Here is a 15,468-nt window from a genome sequence, read left to right on the forward strand (position 1 = left end):
GTGAGATCGCCTGTTACACTTCTACAATATTAGTACCTTTGAAGGAGCTGCGCTCCAACGCGAGTCGAAAGAATTGACGCGACCAAAGACGGAATTCGTCCGAGTTGCTTTATTGAAACAAAACAGCTCAGGTATTCTGACCAAAAGCCCGTTTATCGGGCAGCAATATATATACACATTTATGTCGGGAAGTTTGCCCGGCAAAAGCTATACCGGGCATGCCCGGGTGTCAAGGGCGAGCCTTGGAAAGGCGAGTCTGGACCTGCCCGGGCGTTTGGCTGCGGCCTGGCAAGTCGAGGCTGGGCGTGCCCGGGCGCTCTGGACGAGCACTGGAAAGGCGAGAGCGGGCATGCCCGGACGCTCTGGGCGAGCCCTGGAAAGGCGATAGCGGGCATGCCCGGACGCTCTGGGCGAGCCCTGGAAAGGCGATAGCGGGCATGCCCGGGAAAGACGAGACCGGGCGTGCCCGGGAGGTCCGGGCATGCCCGGGAGAGGCGCGTCTGGCCGTGTTCTGGCCGGTGCAAGGCGATTGTGTGCATCCAGCGGTAACCGCTACACACGCCCCTCCAGAATCGACCTGCACCGGCAGGGTCAATTTAAGGGGGGTCCGGATGACCCGGCCGAAGCGACCCCTGGAGGGTCGTGGGGAGGGGTCCGACGTGGTGGTGGGTGGTCAAGCGGGGGGAACTGTGAACGGGGGGCGGCCTCGCCGTGGAGGAAGGGCCAACCGTGGTGGTCGGTCGACGTCCATGTGCGCCGGTTTGAGGCGGTCCACAGAGATCCGGTCCGACCGGCCGCCAACGTCAACGACAAAGGACTTGTCGCCCCGTCGCAGGACCCGGAAGGGCCCGTCGTACGGCGGCCGGAGTGGCCCCCGGTGTGCGTCATGACGCACAAAGACGTACTCCGCTGTGCGAAGCGCCGGGGGGACGAAGGACTGGGGGCCACCGTGGCGGGACATTGGCACGGGGGCAAATCGGCGGGCAGCCTCCTGGAGGTCCGAGCGCTGGTGTGCGGCGGACCAGGGACTGGTAGCGTCGGGCACGAACTCGCCCGGGACGCGGAGCAGCTGGCCGTAGACGAGCTCGGCGGCGGACGCCCGGAGGTCCTCCTTGGGGGCCGTGCGGACGCCCAAAAGGACCCACGGCAGCCGGTCGGTCCAACCGTCGTCCTGAAGGCCGGCCATGAGTGCGGCCTTCATGGAGCGGTAAAACCGCTCGCACAACCCGTTGGCTTGGGGGTGGTAGGCCGTGGTGCGGTGCAGCGTGACCCCCAATGAGCGGGCGACCGCGCCCCAAAGTTCGGACGTGAACTGTGGGCCGCGGTCGGACGAGATGTCCGCCGGTGCACCAAAGCGCGCGACCCAGGTGGCGATGAACGCCTGCGCCACGTCAGCGGTGGTGGTGGAGGTGAGGGGCACGGCCTCCGGCCACCTGGTGGTCCTGTCCACCATGGTGAGCAGGTGGGTGAACCCCCGCGATGGGGGCAGGGGACCCACCAGGTCCACGTGGACGTGGTCGAAACGCCGTGCAGGCACGGTGAAAGGTGCCAGCGGGGCCTGGGTGTGGCGGTGGACCTTGGCCCGCTGGCAGGCCATGCAGGCGTTGGCCCAGTCGCGGACGTTCCGTTGAAGGCCGTGCCAGACGAAACGCGCCGACACCAGCTTCTGAGAAGCTTTCCGGCCCGGGTGAGAAAGGCCGTGGATGGAGGCGAAGATGCGGTGCTGCCAGGAAACGGGCACGATGGGGCGAGGCTGGCCCTGGGAGACGTCGCAGAGCAGGACGGTGCCCGCGAAGGGGATGTTGGCCAGGCGGAGGCCCGTGTCCGCCGCCCGGAGGGCCTGCACCGACGTGTCGGTGGTCTGGTCGGCCGCCATGAGCGTGAAGTCCACGCCGAGGTGGACCGCGTTCGCGCTGGCCCGAGAAAGACAGTTGGCCACAGCGTTGTCTTTGCCGGCGACGTGCCGGATGTCCGTGGTGAATTCCGACACGGCGGAGAGGTGGCGCTGCTGGCGGGCCGACCACGGCTCTGTGACTTTGGCCATTGCGTAGACCAACGGCTTGTGGTCGACGAAAGCCGTGAACGGGCGGCCCTCCAGGAGGTGTCAGAAATGGCGAACGGCCAGGAATAGACCGAGCAGCTCGCGGTCGAACGTGCTGTATTTTAACTCGTTCGGCCAGAGCTGCCGGCTGAAAAAAAGCGAGTGGCTGCCAAACCCCGTCCACCCATTGTTCATGGACGGCGCCCACCGCGTAGTTGGAGGCGTCCGTAGTGAGGGCGATGGGCGCGTTGAGCACCGGGTGAGCCAGCAGCGTTGCGTCGGCGAGGGCCCGTTTTGCGCTCGCGAAGGCCGCGTCCATGGCCGCGGACCAAACGATGTCATGCTTGGCCGGCTTGCCCCGGAGGGCCTCGTAAAGGGGCCGCATGAGCTGAGCAGCGCGGGGCACGAATCGGTGATAAAAATTCACCATGCCGAGGAACTCTTTTAGGGCCTTGATGGAACGGGGACGCGGGAACGTGGTGATGGCCTCGACCTTGGTCGGCGGCGGCACGGCCCCGGTCTTGGTGATGCGGTGGCCCAAAAAGTCAACGGTCGTCGTGCCGAAGTGGCATTTGGCCGGGTTGACAATTAAGCCGTGCTCGCTGAGGCGACCGAACAGTGTTCGGAGGTGGAGGAGGTGCTCGGCGCGGGATGTGCTGGCGACGAGGATGTCGTCCAGATAGATGAAAAGAAATGGCAGGTCGCGCAGCACGCCGTCCATTAAGCGCTGGAACGTCTGGGCCGCGTTCTTGAGGCCAAACGGCATCCTCAAAAATTCGAACAGGCCGAACAGCGTGATGACGGCCGTCTTCGGGACGTCGGCCGCCCAGACAGGTACCTGGTGGTATCCCCGTATCAGGTCAATTTTGGAAAATATGACCCGTCCCGCCAAACGGGTGGAAAAGTCCTGGATGTGCGGGATCGGGTACCTGTCGGGGGTGGTAGCGTCGTTGAGGCGGCGGTAGTCGCCACACGGGCGCCATCCGCCCCCCGGCTTTGGCACGATGTGCAGTGGTGAGGCCCACGCGCTATTGGAGCGCCGCATGATGCCGAGGTGCTCCAACGCGTCGAACTCGGCCTTTGCCATGGCGAGCTTGGCCGGGTCGAGGAGGCGGGCCCTGGCGTAGACCGGCGGGCCCGTAGTGGGTATGTGGTGCTCGATCCCATGCCGCACTGCGAAGGCCGAAAACGTCGGCCGTGTGAGGGCCGGGAATTCCGCGAGCAGGCGAGCGAACTCGTTCGCCGTCGGGAGGGCGCACGCCAGTTCGGTCGGCACGGAGCTGCTCATCGTGCACGCCAGGGAGCTGAAGGTCTCGGCGTTGACAAGGCGACGACGTTTGACGTCGACCAGCAGCCCGTGCGCGCAGAGGAAGTCGGCGCCCAGCAAAGCCATGGGGACGCAGGCGGTCACAAAGGTCCACTGAAAGCGCTGGCTGCCGAAGCAGAGGGTGACGTTGCGCGGGCCGAAAGTGCGTATGGCCGAGCCATTAGCAGCGACCAAAGAGGGGCCGCAAACGGCGTCCCGCCTGTCCTGCTCGGAGGCGGGTATGACGCTCAGTTGGGCGCCGGTGTCACAAAGGAAACGCCGCCCGGACGCTTTGTCCCGAATAAAAAGCAAGTTGCCCGAGTGGCCGGCGCTCATGGCTGGGAATGAACGCCGGCCAGGCTGTTTCCCGACTTGCCGAAAGTGCACGGGGGTCGGCACGTCCGAGCCTTGTGTCCGAACCTGGCGTGGTAATAACACCACGCCTAGTCAGGTGGAGGCCCCGGCCGTCGTGTCGGAAGCGGTCGGTGCGGCGTGGCGGCCGCCAGTTTCACCGGCAGTTCGGCCTCCAACCGCGCAGGGTGCTCGGGCGTCGCCTCGGACGGCGGCAGGCTCCAGGTAGCCGCGCCGATGTGTTGGCCCGTCGAGGAGATCTTATCGGCTTCCCTGGCGAGGGCGCGGGGATCGGTGATCGACGTGCCAGCCAGGGCGAGGCGTACCGGGTGAGGCAGCTGGCGAAGGAACAACTTGCGGAACAGAAAATCCGGAGAGTGCTCACCGAGCAACGAGAGCATATAGTCCATGCGCTCGGACGGGCGCGTGTCGCCGAGCTCGGGCAGGTCGAGCAGGCGCCGTGCGCGTGCCGCCGGTGAGAGGGCGAAAGCGTCGAGGAGGAGCGTCTTCAGCGCGTCATACTTGTCGGCAGCCGGCGGGTGCTCGAGGAGGCTCAGGGCGCGGGCCGCGGTGGCGGAACCGAGCGCTGCCACGACGTGGTGGAAGCGGGTGTCATCCGCGGTGATGCCTCGCAGGGCGAACTGGGAGTCCGCCTGGGCGAACCAAACAGCCGCGTGAGCCTCCCAGAAGGTAGGCAGTTTAAGAGTCACTGCCGTGTCCATGTCGGTAGGTCACCAGTGAAGGAGCTGCGCTCCAACGTGAGTCGAAAGAATTGACGCGACCAAAGACGGAATTAGTCCGAGTTGCTTTATTGAAACAAAACAGCTCAGGTATTCTGACCAAAAGCCCGTTTATCGGGCAGCATATATATACACATTTATGTCGGGAAGTTTGCCCGGCAAAAGCGATACCGGGCATGCCCGGGTGTCAAGGGCGAGCCTTGGAAAGGCGAGTCTGGACCTGCCCGGGCGTGTTTGGCTGCGGCCTGGCAAGTCGAGGCTGGGCGTGCCCGGGCGCTCTGGACGAGCACTGGAAAGGCGAGAGCGGGCATGCCCGGACGCTCTGGGCGAGCCCGGGAAAGAGGAGACCGGGCGTGCCCGGGAGGTTCGGGCGTGCCTGGGAACAGTGAGTCCGGGCATGCCCGGGAGAGGCGCGTCTGGCCGTGTTCTGGCCGGTGCAAGGCGATTGTGTGCATCCAGCGGTAACCGCTACACCTTTACCTTTACAGATTGCTTTGTGAGATCCCCTGTTGCACTTCTACAATATTAGTACCTTTACCTTTACAGCTTCGTGAGATCCCCTGTTACACTTCTACAATATTAGTACCTTTACCTTTACAGATTGCTTCGTGACATCCCCTGTTACACTTCTACAATATTAGTACCTTTACCTTTACAGATTGCTTCGTGAGATCCCCTGTTACACTTCTACAATATCAGTACCTTTACCTTTACAGATTGCTTCGTGAGATCCCCTGTTACACTTCCACAATATTAGTAACTTTACCTTTACAAATTGCTTTGTGAGATCCCCTGTAACACTTCTACAATATTAGTACCTTTACCTTTACAGATTGCTTCGTGAGATACCCTGTTACACTTCTACAATATTCGTACCTTTACCTTTACAGATTGCTTCGTGACATCCCCTGTTACACTTCTACAATATTAGTACCTTTACCTTTACAGATGCTTCGTGAGATCCCCTGTTACACTTCTACAATATTAGTACCTTTACCTTTACAGATTGCTTCGTGACATCCCCTGTTACACTTTTCGTGAGATCCCCTGTTACACTTCTACAATATTAGTACCTTTACCTTTACAGATTGCTTCGTGACATCCCCTGTTACACTTCTACAATATTAGTACCTTTACCTTTACAGATTGCTTCGTGAGATCCCCTGTTACACTTCTACAATATTAGTACCTTTACCTTCAGATTGCTTCGTGAGATCCCCTGTTACACTTCTACAATATTAGAACCTTTACCTTTACAGATTGCTTCGTGACATCCCCTGTTACACTTCTACAATATTAGTACCTTCACCTTTACAGATTGCTTTGTGAGATCCCCTGTTACACTACTACAATATTAGTACCTTTACCTTCACAGATTGCTTCGTGAGATCCCCTGTTACACTTCTACAATATTAGTACCTTTACCTTTACAGATTGCTTCGTGAGATCCCCTGTTGCACTTCCACAAAATATTAGTACCTTTACCTTTACAGATTGCTTCGTGAGATCCCGTGTTACACTTCTACAATATTAGTACCTTTACCTTCACAGATTGCTTCGTGAGATCCCCTGTTACACTTCTACAATATTAGTACCTTTACCTTCAGATTGCTTCGTGAGATCCCCTGTTACACTTCTACAATATTAGTACCGTTACCTTCAGATTGCTTCATGAGATCCCCTGTTGCACTTCCACAAAATATTAGTACCTTTACCTTTACAGATTGCTTCGTGAGATCCCCTGTTATACTTCTACAATATTAGTACCTTTACCTTTACAGATTGCTTCGTGAGATCCCCTGTTACACTTCTACAATATTAGTACCTTTACCTTTACAGATAGCTTTGTGAGATCCCCTGTACCACTTCTACAATATTAGTACCTTTACCTTTACAGCTTCGTGAGATCCCCTGTTACACTTCTACAATATTAGTACCTTTTCCTTTACAGACTGCTTTGTGAGATCCCCTGATACACTTCTACAATATTAGTACCTTTACCTTTACAGACTGCTTTGTGAGATCCCCTGTTACACTTCTACAATATTAGTACCTTCACCTTTACAGATTGCTTTGTGAGATCCCTGTTACACTACTACAATATTAGTACCTTTACCTTCACAGATTGCTTCGTGAGATCCCCTGTTACACTTCTACAATATTAGTACCTTTATCTTTGCAGATTGCTTCGTGACATCCCCTGTTACACTTCTACAATATTAGTACCTTCACCTTTACAGATTGCTTCGTGAGATCCCCTGTTACACTTCTACAATATTAGTACCTTTACCTTCAGATTGCTTCGTGAGATCCCCTGTTACACTTCTACAATATTAGTACCTTTACCTTTACAGATTGCTTCGTGACATCCCCTGTTACACTTCTACAATATTAGTACCTTCACCTTTACAGATTGCTTTGTGAGATCCCCTGTTACACTTCTACAATATTAGTACCTTTACCTTTACAGATTGCTTTGTGAGATCCCCTGTTACACTTCTACAATATTAGTACCTTTACCTTTACAGATTGCTTTGTGAGATCCCCTGTTACACTTCTACAATATTAGTACATTTACCTTTACAGATTGCTTTGTGAGATCCAGAACCAAGAATGAATTTGTCCAAATCAACAATCTCTATATGAGAATTGGTTCTGCCGAAGCAATTTCTTCGCAAGGGTCATGCTGGGTGGTTTGCCATTGCTTTCCCATCAGCGGTTATGACAGGTATTTGTAATTTGGCCATGGTGCTCACCTACTCTTCGCGAAGGACACCCTGGCAATCTTTAACGTCCATCATCTAATGCTGGCACCTCCTTTAGCATCCATCCGAGGGACGACGCATACAACACCAGGATGGCAGTACATAGCTGGGTCGGGATTCGAACCCAGGCTAGACAGGTAAGAGGTGAGTACATTTAGGCCATCCTGCCAGCCTAAATCAACAATGCGTATGACATATACAATCTATATACATTACATACCTGGCTGTTTTGGGTCGAGTGGTTAAAGACTTGTTCCTTTGTCCACTGACTGATGTGAGTTTGATTCCCATGGCTGCTCACTCTCACAAACGTAGACTTGGCAAGTCTGGTGAGTGTACCAAACTGCCGTCAATACGAGAGGAAAGCCTTTGTCCTGGCGTGCACTGGAATAGGCTGGTTTAAGGTTTCTCAATACAGAGTCGGAGGTCATGAAAAAGCAAGAACGCTAACATCTTAATAATAGCAACTAGAAAGGCACTCGGTAGAGTGCATCCGCCTGGTTGGCCATGTCAATCAAAGGTGAAGAATCACTTAAAAATTAAATAATTCTCATATCCGAATACATATTCAGATCTTCACCAAAATCGAATCGATTCTTCCTTGTCGCACACACAACCTGTCCACCAGGTTTCGTCCAAATCCGTCCATAACTTTTTGAGATATCCCGCTATGTATAGTTTTTGGCCCTTTCTCCCAATGGTGAAGAATCACTTAAATAATTCTCATATCCGAATCCATATTCAGATCTTCACCAAAATCTAATCGATTAGTCCTTGTCACACACACACAACCTGTCCACCAAGTTTCGTCCAAATCCGTCCAAACGTTTTGAGATATCCCGCCATGTATAGTTTTTGGCCCAATCTCCCAATGGTAAAGAATCACTTTAAAAAAATTAAAAAATTCTCATATCCGAATCCATATTCAGATCGTCACCAAAATTGAATCGATTCTTGCTTGTCACACACACAACCTGTCCAACAAGTTTTGTCCAAATCCGTCCACAACTATTTGAGATATCCTGCTATGTATAGTTTTTAGCCCGATCTCCCAATGGTGAAGAATCACTTAAAACAATTAAATAATTCTCATATCCGAATCCATATTCAGTTATTCACAAAAATCGAATCTATTTGTCCTTGTCAGACACCTACCCAACCGGTCCACCAAGTTTAGTCCAAATCCATCCACAACTTTTTGAGATATCCTGCTATGTATTGTTTATGGCCCGATCTCGCAATGGTGAAGAATCAATTAAAAAATTAAATAACTCTCATATCCGAATCCATATTCAGATCTTCATCAAAATCGGATATATTTGTCCTTGTCAGACACCCAACCGGTCCACCAAGTTTAGTCCAAATCCATCCATAACTTTTTGAGATATCCTGCTATGTATCGTTTTTGGCCCGATCTCCCGATTGTGAAGAATCGCTGAATAAAATTAAATAATTCTCATATCCGAATCCATATTCGGATATTCACCAAAATCGAAGCTATTTGTCCTAGTCAGACACCCAACCTGTCCACCAAGTTTAGTCCAAATCCGTCCACAACTTTTTGAGATATCCTGCTGTGTATCATGCCTGGCCCGATCTACCAATGGTGAAGAATCACTTTAAAAATTAAATAACTCATGTCCGAATCCATATATAGATCTTCACCAAAATTGAATATATTTGTCCTTGTCAGACACCCAACCGGTCCACCAAGTTTAGTCCAAATACATCCATAACTTTTTGAGATATCCTGCTATGTATCGTTTTTGGCCCTATCTCCCAATGGTGAAGAATCACTTAAATAATTAAATAATTATACCAGCCGGATCCGAATCCAAAATCTAATCATTTCGTCCTTGTCACATACGCCACATCTCTGCCAAATTTCGTCCGAATCCGTCCACAACCTTTTGAGATATTTTGTTCACAAACAAACAAACAAACAAACAGACAGACAGACAGAAAGGGGTGAAAACATAACCTCCATCCACCTTCGGTGGCAGAAGTAATAATAAAACTTATTGTGTTGGCAGGTAAATAAAAATCCAACAAGAAATTGACTCCCTGCAAATGACACACAAAAGAGCCATAGTCCTTGCGGCTTTGTACCCCGGCCTAACTCTCAACGCCCGAGATGGCTGGTCACAGTCCATTATGCATCCTGGTAAGCTCGCAATTTTAGGAAGATTTAGTTTTGCTGATGAAACAGAAACGCGTGTCCAAGACTGAAGTTTAAATTGCTGCCTTGCGAATTCCCCCTGAAGGGTTGATGGATGCTTTTGGTAATACAAGAACATATCTCTCCAGCCATCACCTTTAATGGCACACTCTTGACACTAAGCGAAAGCGTTATCGAACCATCGGGTCCCGGAAATATCATCTATAAAAAATAATCAAAATCGTAGTCAAACCTCTGAAGCCACCAGTCAGTCCAAGATTTATTGGCTTGGATGTACAATTAAACAACAAAAGCACAAATTTCATCAACTAGTTCTCCAATGCGAAATATGCCGCAAGGTTTGTGTGTGAAAATGTAACAATAGTACAGTGTACCTTTCAGCACCACACAGACTGGCATCTTAGTGCAGGTGGCTTCGAAGCACCGAAAAGAAACAACAAACAAAAAAACCCCCACATCGTTAACATGATATTTCACATGAAGTCCTCACTTATCAGTCTTGCTGTCTTTTACTGTACCTCATTATCCAGCTCTCCCTCTCCACCCCAAACACACATCGACTTAACTCATATAGTTACTGTCCAGATCATTCAGGTGAATTAACAGGTTGTGGGCCCTGTCTCGTAGTTCTGGAACTCGATCGGAGTCCATCGCAGCGAGTGATGAGCGAAGAGACTCGCACTGTGTGGCAAATGCTTCGCTCAATTCCAACCCTGTGGCACAGTGAGAGTCAGCCTTAGAGATGGGAAGTCAGTGACAGGCCCAAGTTTTGAGAGGCACATTTAATGTTTATGGCAAGAATTAGAATGAAGGTTGAGGCTTTTGCAGGGATACAACAAGAAAGAGCAATCAGAGATTGCAAACCCTCGCCAGGATGTATTTTCAGGGGTTTTTAAGGCTTTGGTGTTAAAACAAATATGGCGGCCGAACCACGTGACCGATGACGTCATCATTTATTTTTTTTCTCCACTAATTTATTCCTAGATTATTGCTCAAGAAATTTCATCTTGATCGGATGAAGTTTTGTACTTGTCAAATTATGACGTCATAATGGAGGCACCTGTGACGTCATCATAACCATATTTTATTCCCCATGGAGAGTTCTTTACAATGAGCCATGTCTCAATTTTTTCTATGCAGCACTTTCAGAGATATCGAGGTGCAAATGTTTTCTGTTTTTCCCAAGATTGCGGCCGAACCACGTGACCGATGACATCATTTTTTTTTTCTCCACCAATTTATGCCTACATGACGCTCAAGAAATTTCATCTTTATATGATGAAGTTTTGTACTTGTCGAATTATGACGTCATAATGGAGGCACCTATGATGTCATCATAACCATATTTTATTCCCCATGGAGAGTTCTTTACAATGAGCCATGTCTCAATTTTTTCTATTCAGCGCTTTCGGAGATATAGAGGTGCAAAGTTTTTCGATTTTTCCAAGATGGCGGCCGAACCACGTGTCTATGACGTCATAATTATCATTAAAAATTATATAGGTGGAGTTGCACCTATGGTGAAAATTTCCTGTCAATCGGACTAACGGTTGCAGAGAGAATCATATTTATTCTGTGCGGACAAGCAGACAGACAAACGGACTCAAATGCAATACGCGCTCCTCAGGCGAGGATAACTTAACTACAGAGGACGTGAGAGGGGGCCGGAATGATGCAGGTGAGGCGAATGTTTTAATTACCCTTCAGTTTGGACAGCAGGAGCTCCAGGACCACCAGGGCCTCGGTACGTACAGAGCTGTAGGACTTGTTACCTGAAAAGCACAATAATTATGAGAATGAAAAACTCACACAAGTGTTTTCTTTAACGATAAAAGGTTTCTGCAATGCTGATCGTAATGAGAATAAGAGATGCGTAAATCCATGAAGCCATCGTCGTTGGACTCACATGAGCTTTTCAAAACGACATTGCTGTCTCGCACACTTTTGGGGTAGGCAGAGTACTATAATGGATTATGAAAGAGTACTATAATGGACTATGAAAGAGTACCATAATGGATTATGAAAGAGTACTATAATGGATTATGAAAGAGTACTATAATGGACTATGAAAGAGTACTATAATAGATTAGGAAAGAGTACTATAATGGATTATGAAAGAGTACTATCATGGATTATGAAAGATTACTATAATGGGTTATGAAAGAATACTATAATGGATTAAGCCACAATATGTCAAATACGCACTGGCAGGATGGCCTAGGCCCTAGAGGGGTGCACGTTCACCTCCAAGCTCTCTAGCCTAGGCCCGAGAGGGGTGCACGCTCACCTCCAAGCTCTCTAGCCTGGGCCCTAGAGGGAGGAGGTGGAGAAAAATTTTACCCGTGCAAAGAGTGCTTTAACCTCAGTGTTGCCCAGGTAAAAAAAGGAAATGGTAATACCCTCTAACCTCAGTGTTGCCCAGGTAAAAAAGCGAAACTGTAATACCCTCTGCCATCACCACCAGGTGGCGACACACAGTACACATTTACATAGAGAATTTACGCTCCTCTCCTGGTCCCCTACGCCCCCGAATGAGGCCGTGGCCACATAGCCTATGTTACCCCCCAGACAAAGTTGTATTTGTATTTGCACCCCGAGTAAAGTACATAAGTGCTTATAGCTGGAGTACCTGGCGTTGCTCAAGCGAAAAAGAAACATTAACATATTTGAAATGAGGGCAAATGTAATGGAAAAGCAATTACATCCAAATCAGAATCCATCACAAATGTCAAATCATCATTTTACCTTTATGTTGAATATCTGCTGCTGAATGTGCCGTTCATCACGTTTCTGAGTTAAGTCTGATGACTTTCAGGAAGAAGAAAAGCAGTACTATGAACTTTGTACACTTCCGGAATTGTTACTTCCGGAATACGAACTGCAAATCTACATGGGTCGTATACCTAATCACTTGCCAAAAGTGCACCAAACAATATGTTGGAAAAACTGAGAATACACTCGACACACGATTTAATAACACCCTGTCAGAAATCCACAACTTCCACACCAGTCAGGGCAAATCTCTACCTTACACGATACACTTTAATCAACTGGATCACTCGATAAATTACATTCAAATCTCTGCCATTTAATCAATTACAAATCGATCACACACCACGATTCTGAAACGTGAGTCCTTTTGGATCCATGAACTTCGGACAAAAATCCCTCATGGCATAAATTTTGATGATTAAAGCATGTTTCAACATCAACCCAATCAAATCATTAACCGTAATCCATTCATTCACTCATTCACTCATTCTACCTTTATATGTCATTTATATAAATATAGAAATAAATATATAAATATATTATATGAATATAAATGGTACATGAATATATGCTTGTGTGCTTATGTATGTATGTACAGTGACGTGAAAAAGTAAGTACACCCCATGTAAAGTTTGACTTTTTCAACATATAGCTATTTGATCTTCATTTCAACAATATTGATAGATAAAGGTGATACAATATAACAAATATCATGAAACATTTACATTTTGTAGTCCATTGTATAATTTAAATAAACATAAATGCTAATTTCGCATGTGGAAAAAGTAAGTACACCCTTGGCTCTAATAGGTGGTATTGCCCCCTTTGGCAGAAACAACCTCAAGTAGGCATTTCTTATAATTGTCTACCAGTCTCTGACATCGACTGGGAGAAATTTTTGCCCACTCCATGCAGAATTATTTCAGCTGTGCGATGTTTGAGGGGTTTCTTGCATGCACAGCTCGTTTCAAATCCCCCCACAACATCTCGATGGGATTTAGATCCGGGCTTTGACTTGGCCATTCCAGAACCCTCCATTTCTTTCTTTTCAGCTATTCCTTGGTGGATTTACTGGTATGTTTAGGGTCATTGTCATGTTGCAAGGTCCACCTTCGGTTGAGCTTCAACTTTCCGACAGATGGCCTCACATTATCCTCAAGCACCCTCTGGTACAAAGAAGAATTCATAGTGGATTCTATGATGGTGAGCTGCCCAGGCCCTGATGCAGCAAAGCTGCCCCAAACCATAATATTTCCACCACCATGCTTTACAGTTGGTATCAGGTTCTTGTGGTCGAATGCTGTCTTTGGTTTTCGCCAAACATGTCTTCTGGTACTGTGGCCAAATAGCCTGACCTTTGACTCATCTGTCCAGAGCACATTGTTCCAGAAGTGCTGGTCTTTGCCTCGGTATTCATTGGCAAACTTTAGTCTTGCCCCGATGTTCTTTCTGGACAGCAAAGGTTTCCTCCTGGGGCACCTCCCATGTAGATCAAATTTGTGCAGCCTCTTTCTCATGGTAGACTCGTGCACTTTGACATCAACAGTGGCAAGAGCTACCTTTAGGTCCAGTGATGACATTCTGGGGTTCTTCGAGACTTCTTTCAGCATCTTGCGGTCTGCTCTCGGGCTGAACTTGCTGGGGCGGCCTGGCCTGAACAAGTTGGCAGTTGTTGGGAATCTTCTCCACTTGTAGATGATCTTCTGGACAGTCGAATGATTGATTTCAAATTGTTTGGAGATCTTTCTAAATCCCCTCCCAGACTCGTAGACATAGATAACCTTATTTCTGAATGCCTCAGAGAGCTCTTTTGATCGAGGCATGGTGACGCTGCACACTTCAACAACAAAGAGCAAACCAAACGAAATGTCTGAGGTTTAGATAAGACAGGTTCCTCCAAGATCCTCTCTAATGATGTTCTAATCATTTGCACCTGAGCTGGTGCACCTAATTCTAATTTTAGGTATTTGAAGTGGTGATAAATGTAGGGGTGTACTTACTTTTCCACATGCGAAATTTGCATGTATGTTTATTTAAATTATACAATGGACGACAAAATGTAAATGTTTCATGACATTTGTTATATTTTATCACCTTTATCTATTAATATTGTTGAAATGAATATCAAATAGCTGTATGTTGAAATATGTTGAAAAAGTCAAAACTTTACATGGGGTGTACTTACTTTTTCACGTGACTGTATATATATATGTATGTATGTGTATATACATACATGCGTAATGTAATGAAGTGCGTAATGAAGTTTTGCGGTCTCTCCAAAAAAAACTATGAAGCAGAAAAGGATTGAACTCTAACTGAATTGAAACAACTGACCGTAGTGTTCAACAATAACTAAAATAATTATCACCCAGATTTCAAACAGGGCCAACCTGAGAGACATGAACATGATATACAATACAACAGTGCACAAAAGTGCTTTCTGTATCACACTTTCATACAATACACTCCCACACAAATGAAACGAGGCACTACTCGGCGATGATTTTATTTCCATTATAACTTTATTACATGTGCTCTCAAACAGAATTTAGCTCACATTCTTCGACCAACATATCCAGTCAAGAATACACTTCAAAGTAGGGTCCGTCAAAACGACCATTTATTGTGGAAATAGTCATATATATATATACAGACTTGGCATTTAATATGGAATATATATATTTTTCTTGACTTGGGTTTACTTTCTTAACTCAGTATATCAATCTGGTGAGTTTCTTTTACACTTCGATGATTTATTTGTGAAAAGAACCATGTCACTGATTGTCTGTCGCAGCAAGTCAACAACAGGATTATATCACAGGTGGCGTGGCAAAATGTACGGACAGGTGCATTTGATGATTGGCTTCACAGTCGGGTATACAAGGGTTGTTGCGTTCTGTATTAGTGGAAAACAACTGCTGCACGTCTCCAAAAGTTATTGCCGCTTCCTCTGGAGATAGTCCGTCAACTCGACAATGCTGTTTGTCATGGAGTGGTGGCTTTACGAAATTACGGCATTAAACAGCGTGCTATTGCTCGGCAGTATGGCATCACTCAAGGTCAGGTGTCAAAGATCCTGAAACGAAATGCTCAGAGGGGTGTCCCTACTCAAATACCGAGGCCAGGATGTCCCCGCAGAACGACAAGGAGGGATGATCGCCAGCTGCACCGGTTAGTCCGCAATGGCCGTACCAAGTCAGCTAATCGGCTTAGGGCTGAGTGGCAGCAACTGACAAATGTGCCTGTATCCAGAAGGCTAGTCAACCAATGACTGGTTCAAGCAGGCTATCGTGTCAGGCGTCCCCTGAGAAAGC

At 48.4% G+C, this 15,468-nt stretch overlaps 1 protein-coding gene across 1 annotated transcript in view; it reads right to left on the reverse strand.

Moving 5' to 3' along the window:
* Positions 1-9,615: 9,615 nt before the first annotated feature.
* ECPAS (Ecm29 proteasome adaptor and scaffold) overlaps positions 9,616-15,468 on the reverse strand; it is a 305,571-nt gene continuing 299,718 nt past the window's right edge. The window contains exons 48-49 of the mRNA XM_068124669.2: positions 11,083-11,154; positions 9,616-10,095 (exon numbers count right to left, since the gene is read on the reverse strand). Of these exons, the coding sequence (XP_067980770.2) occupies positions 9,944-10,095; positions 11,083-11,154 (224 nt within the window). The 3' untranslated portion in view covers positions 9,616-9,943. The remainder of the gene's footprint in view (positions 10,096-11,082; positions 11,155-15,468) is intronic.

The sequence above is a fragment of the Myxine glutinosa genome, chromosome 1 (genome assembly GCF_964187855.1).
Source record: "Myxine glutinosa chromosome 1, kmMyxGlut1.1, whole genome shotgun sequence".
In the NCBI taxonomy this organism is placed as follows: domain Eukaryota; kingdom Metazoa; phylum Chordata; class Myxini; order Myxiniformes; family Myxinidae; genus Myxine; species Myxine glutinosa.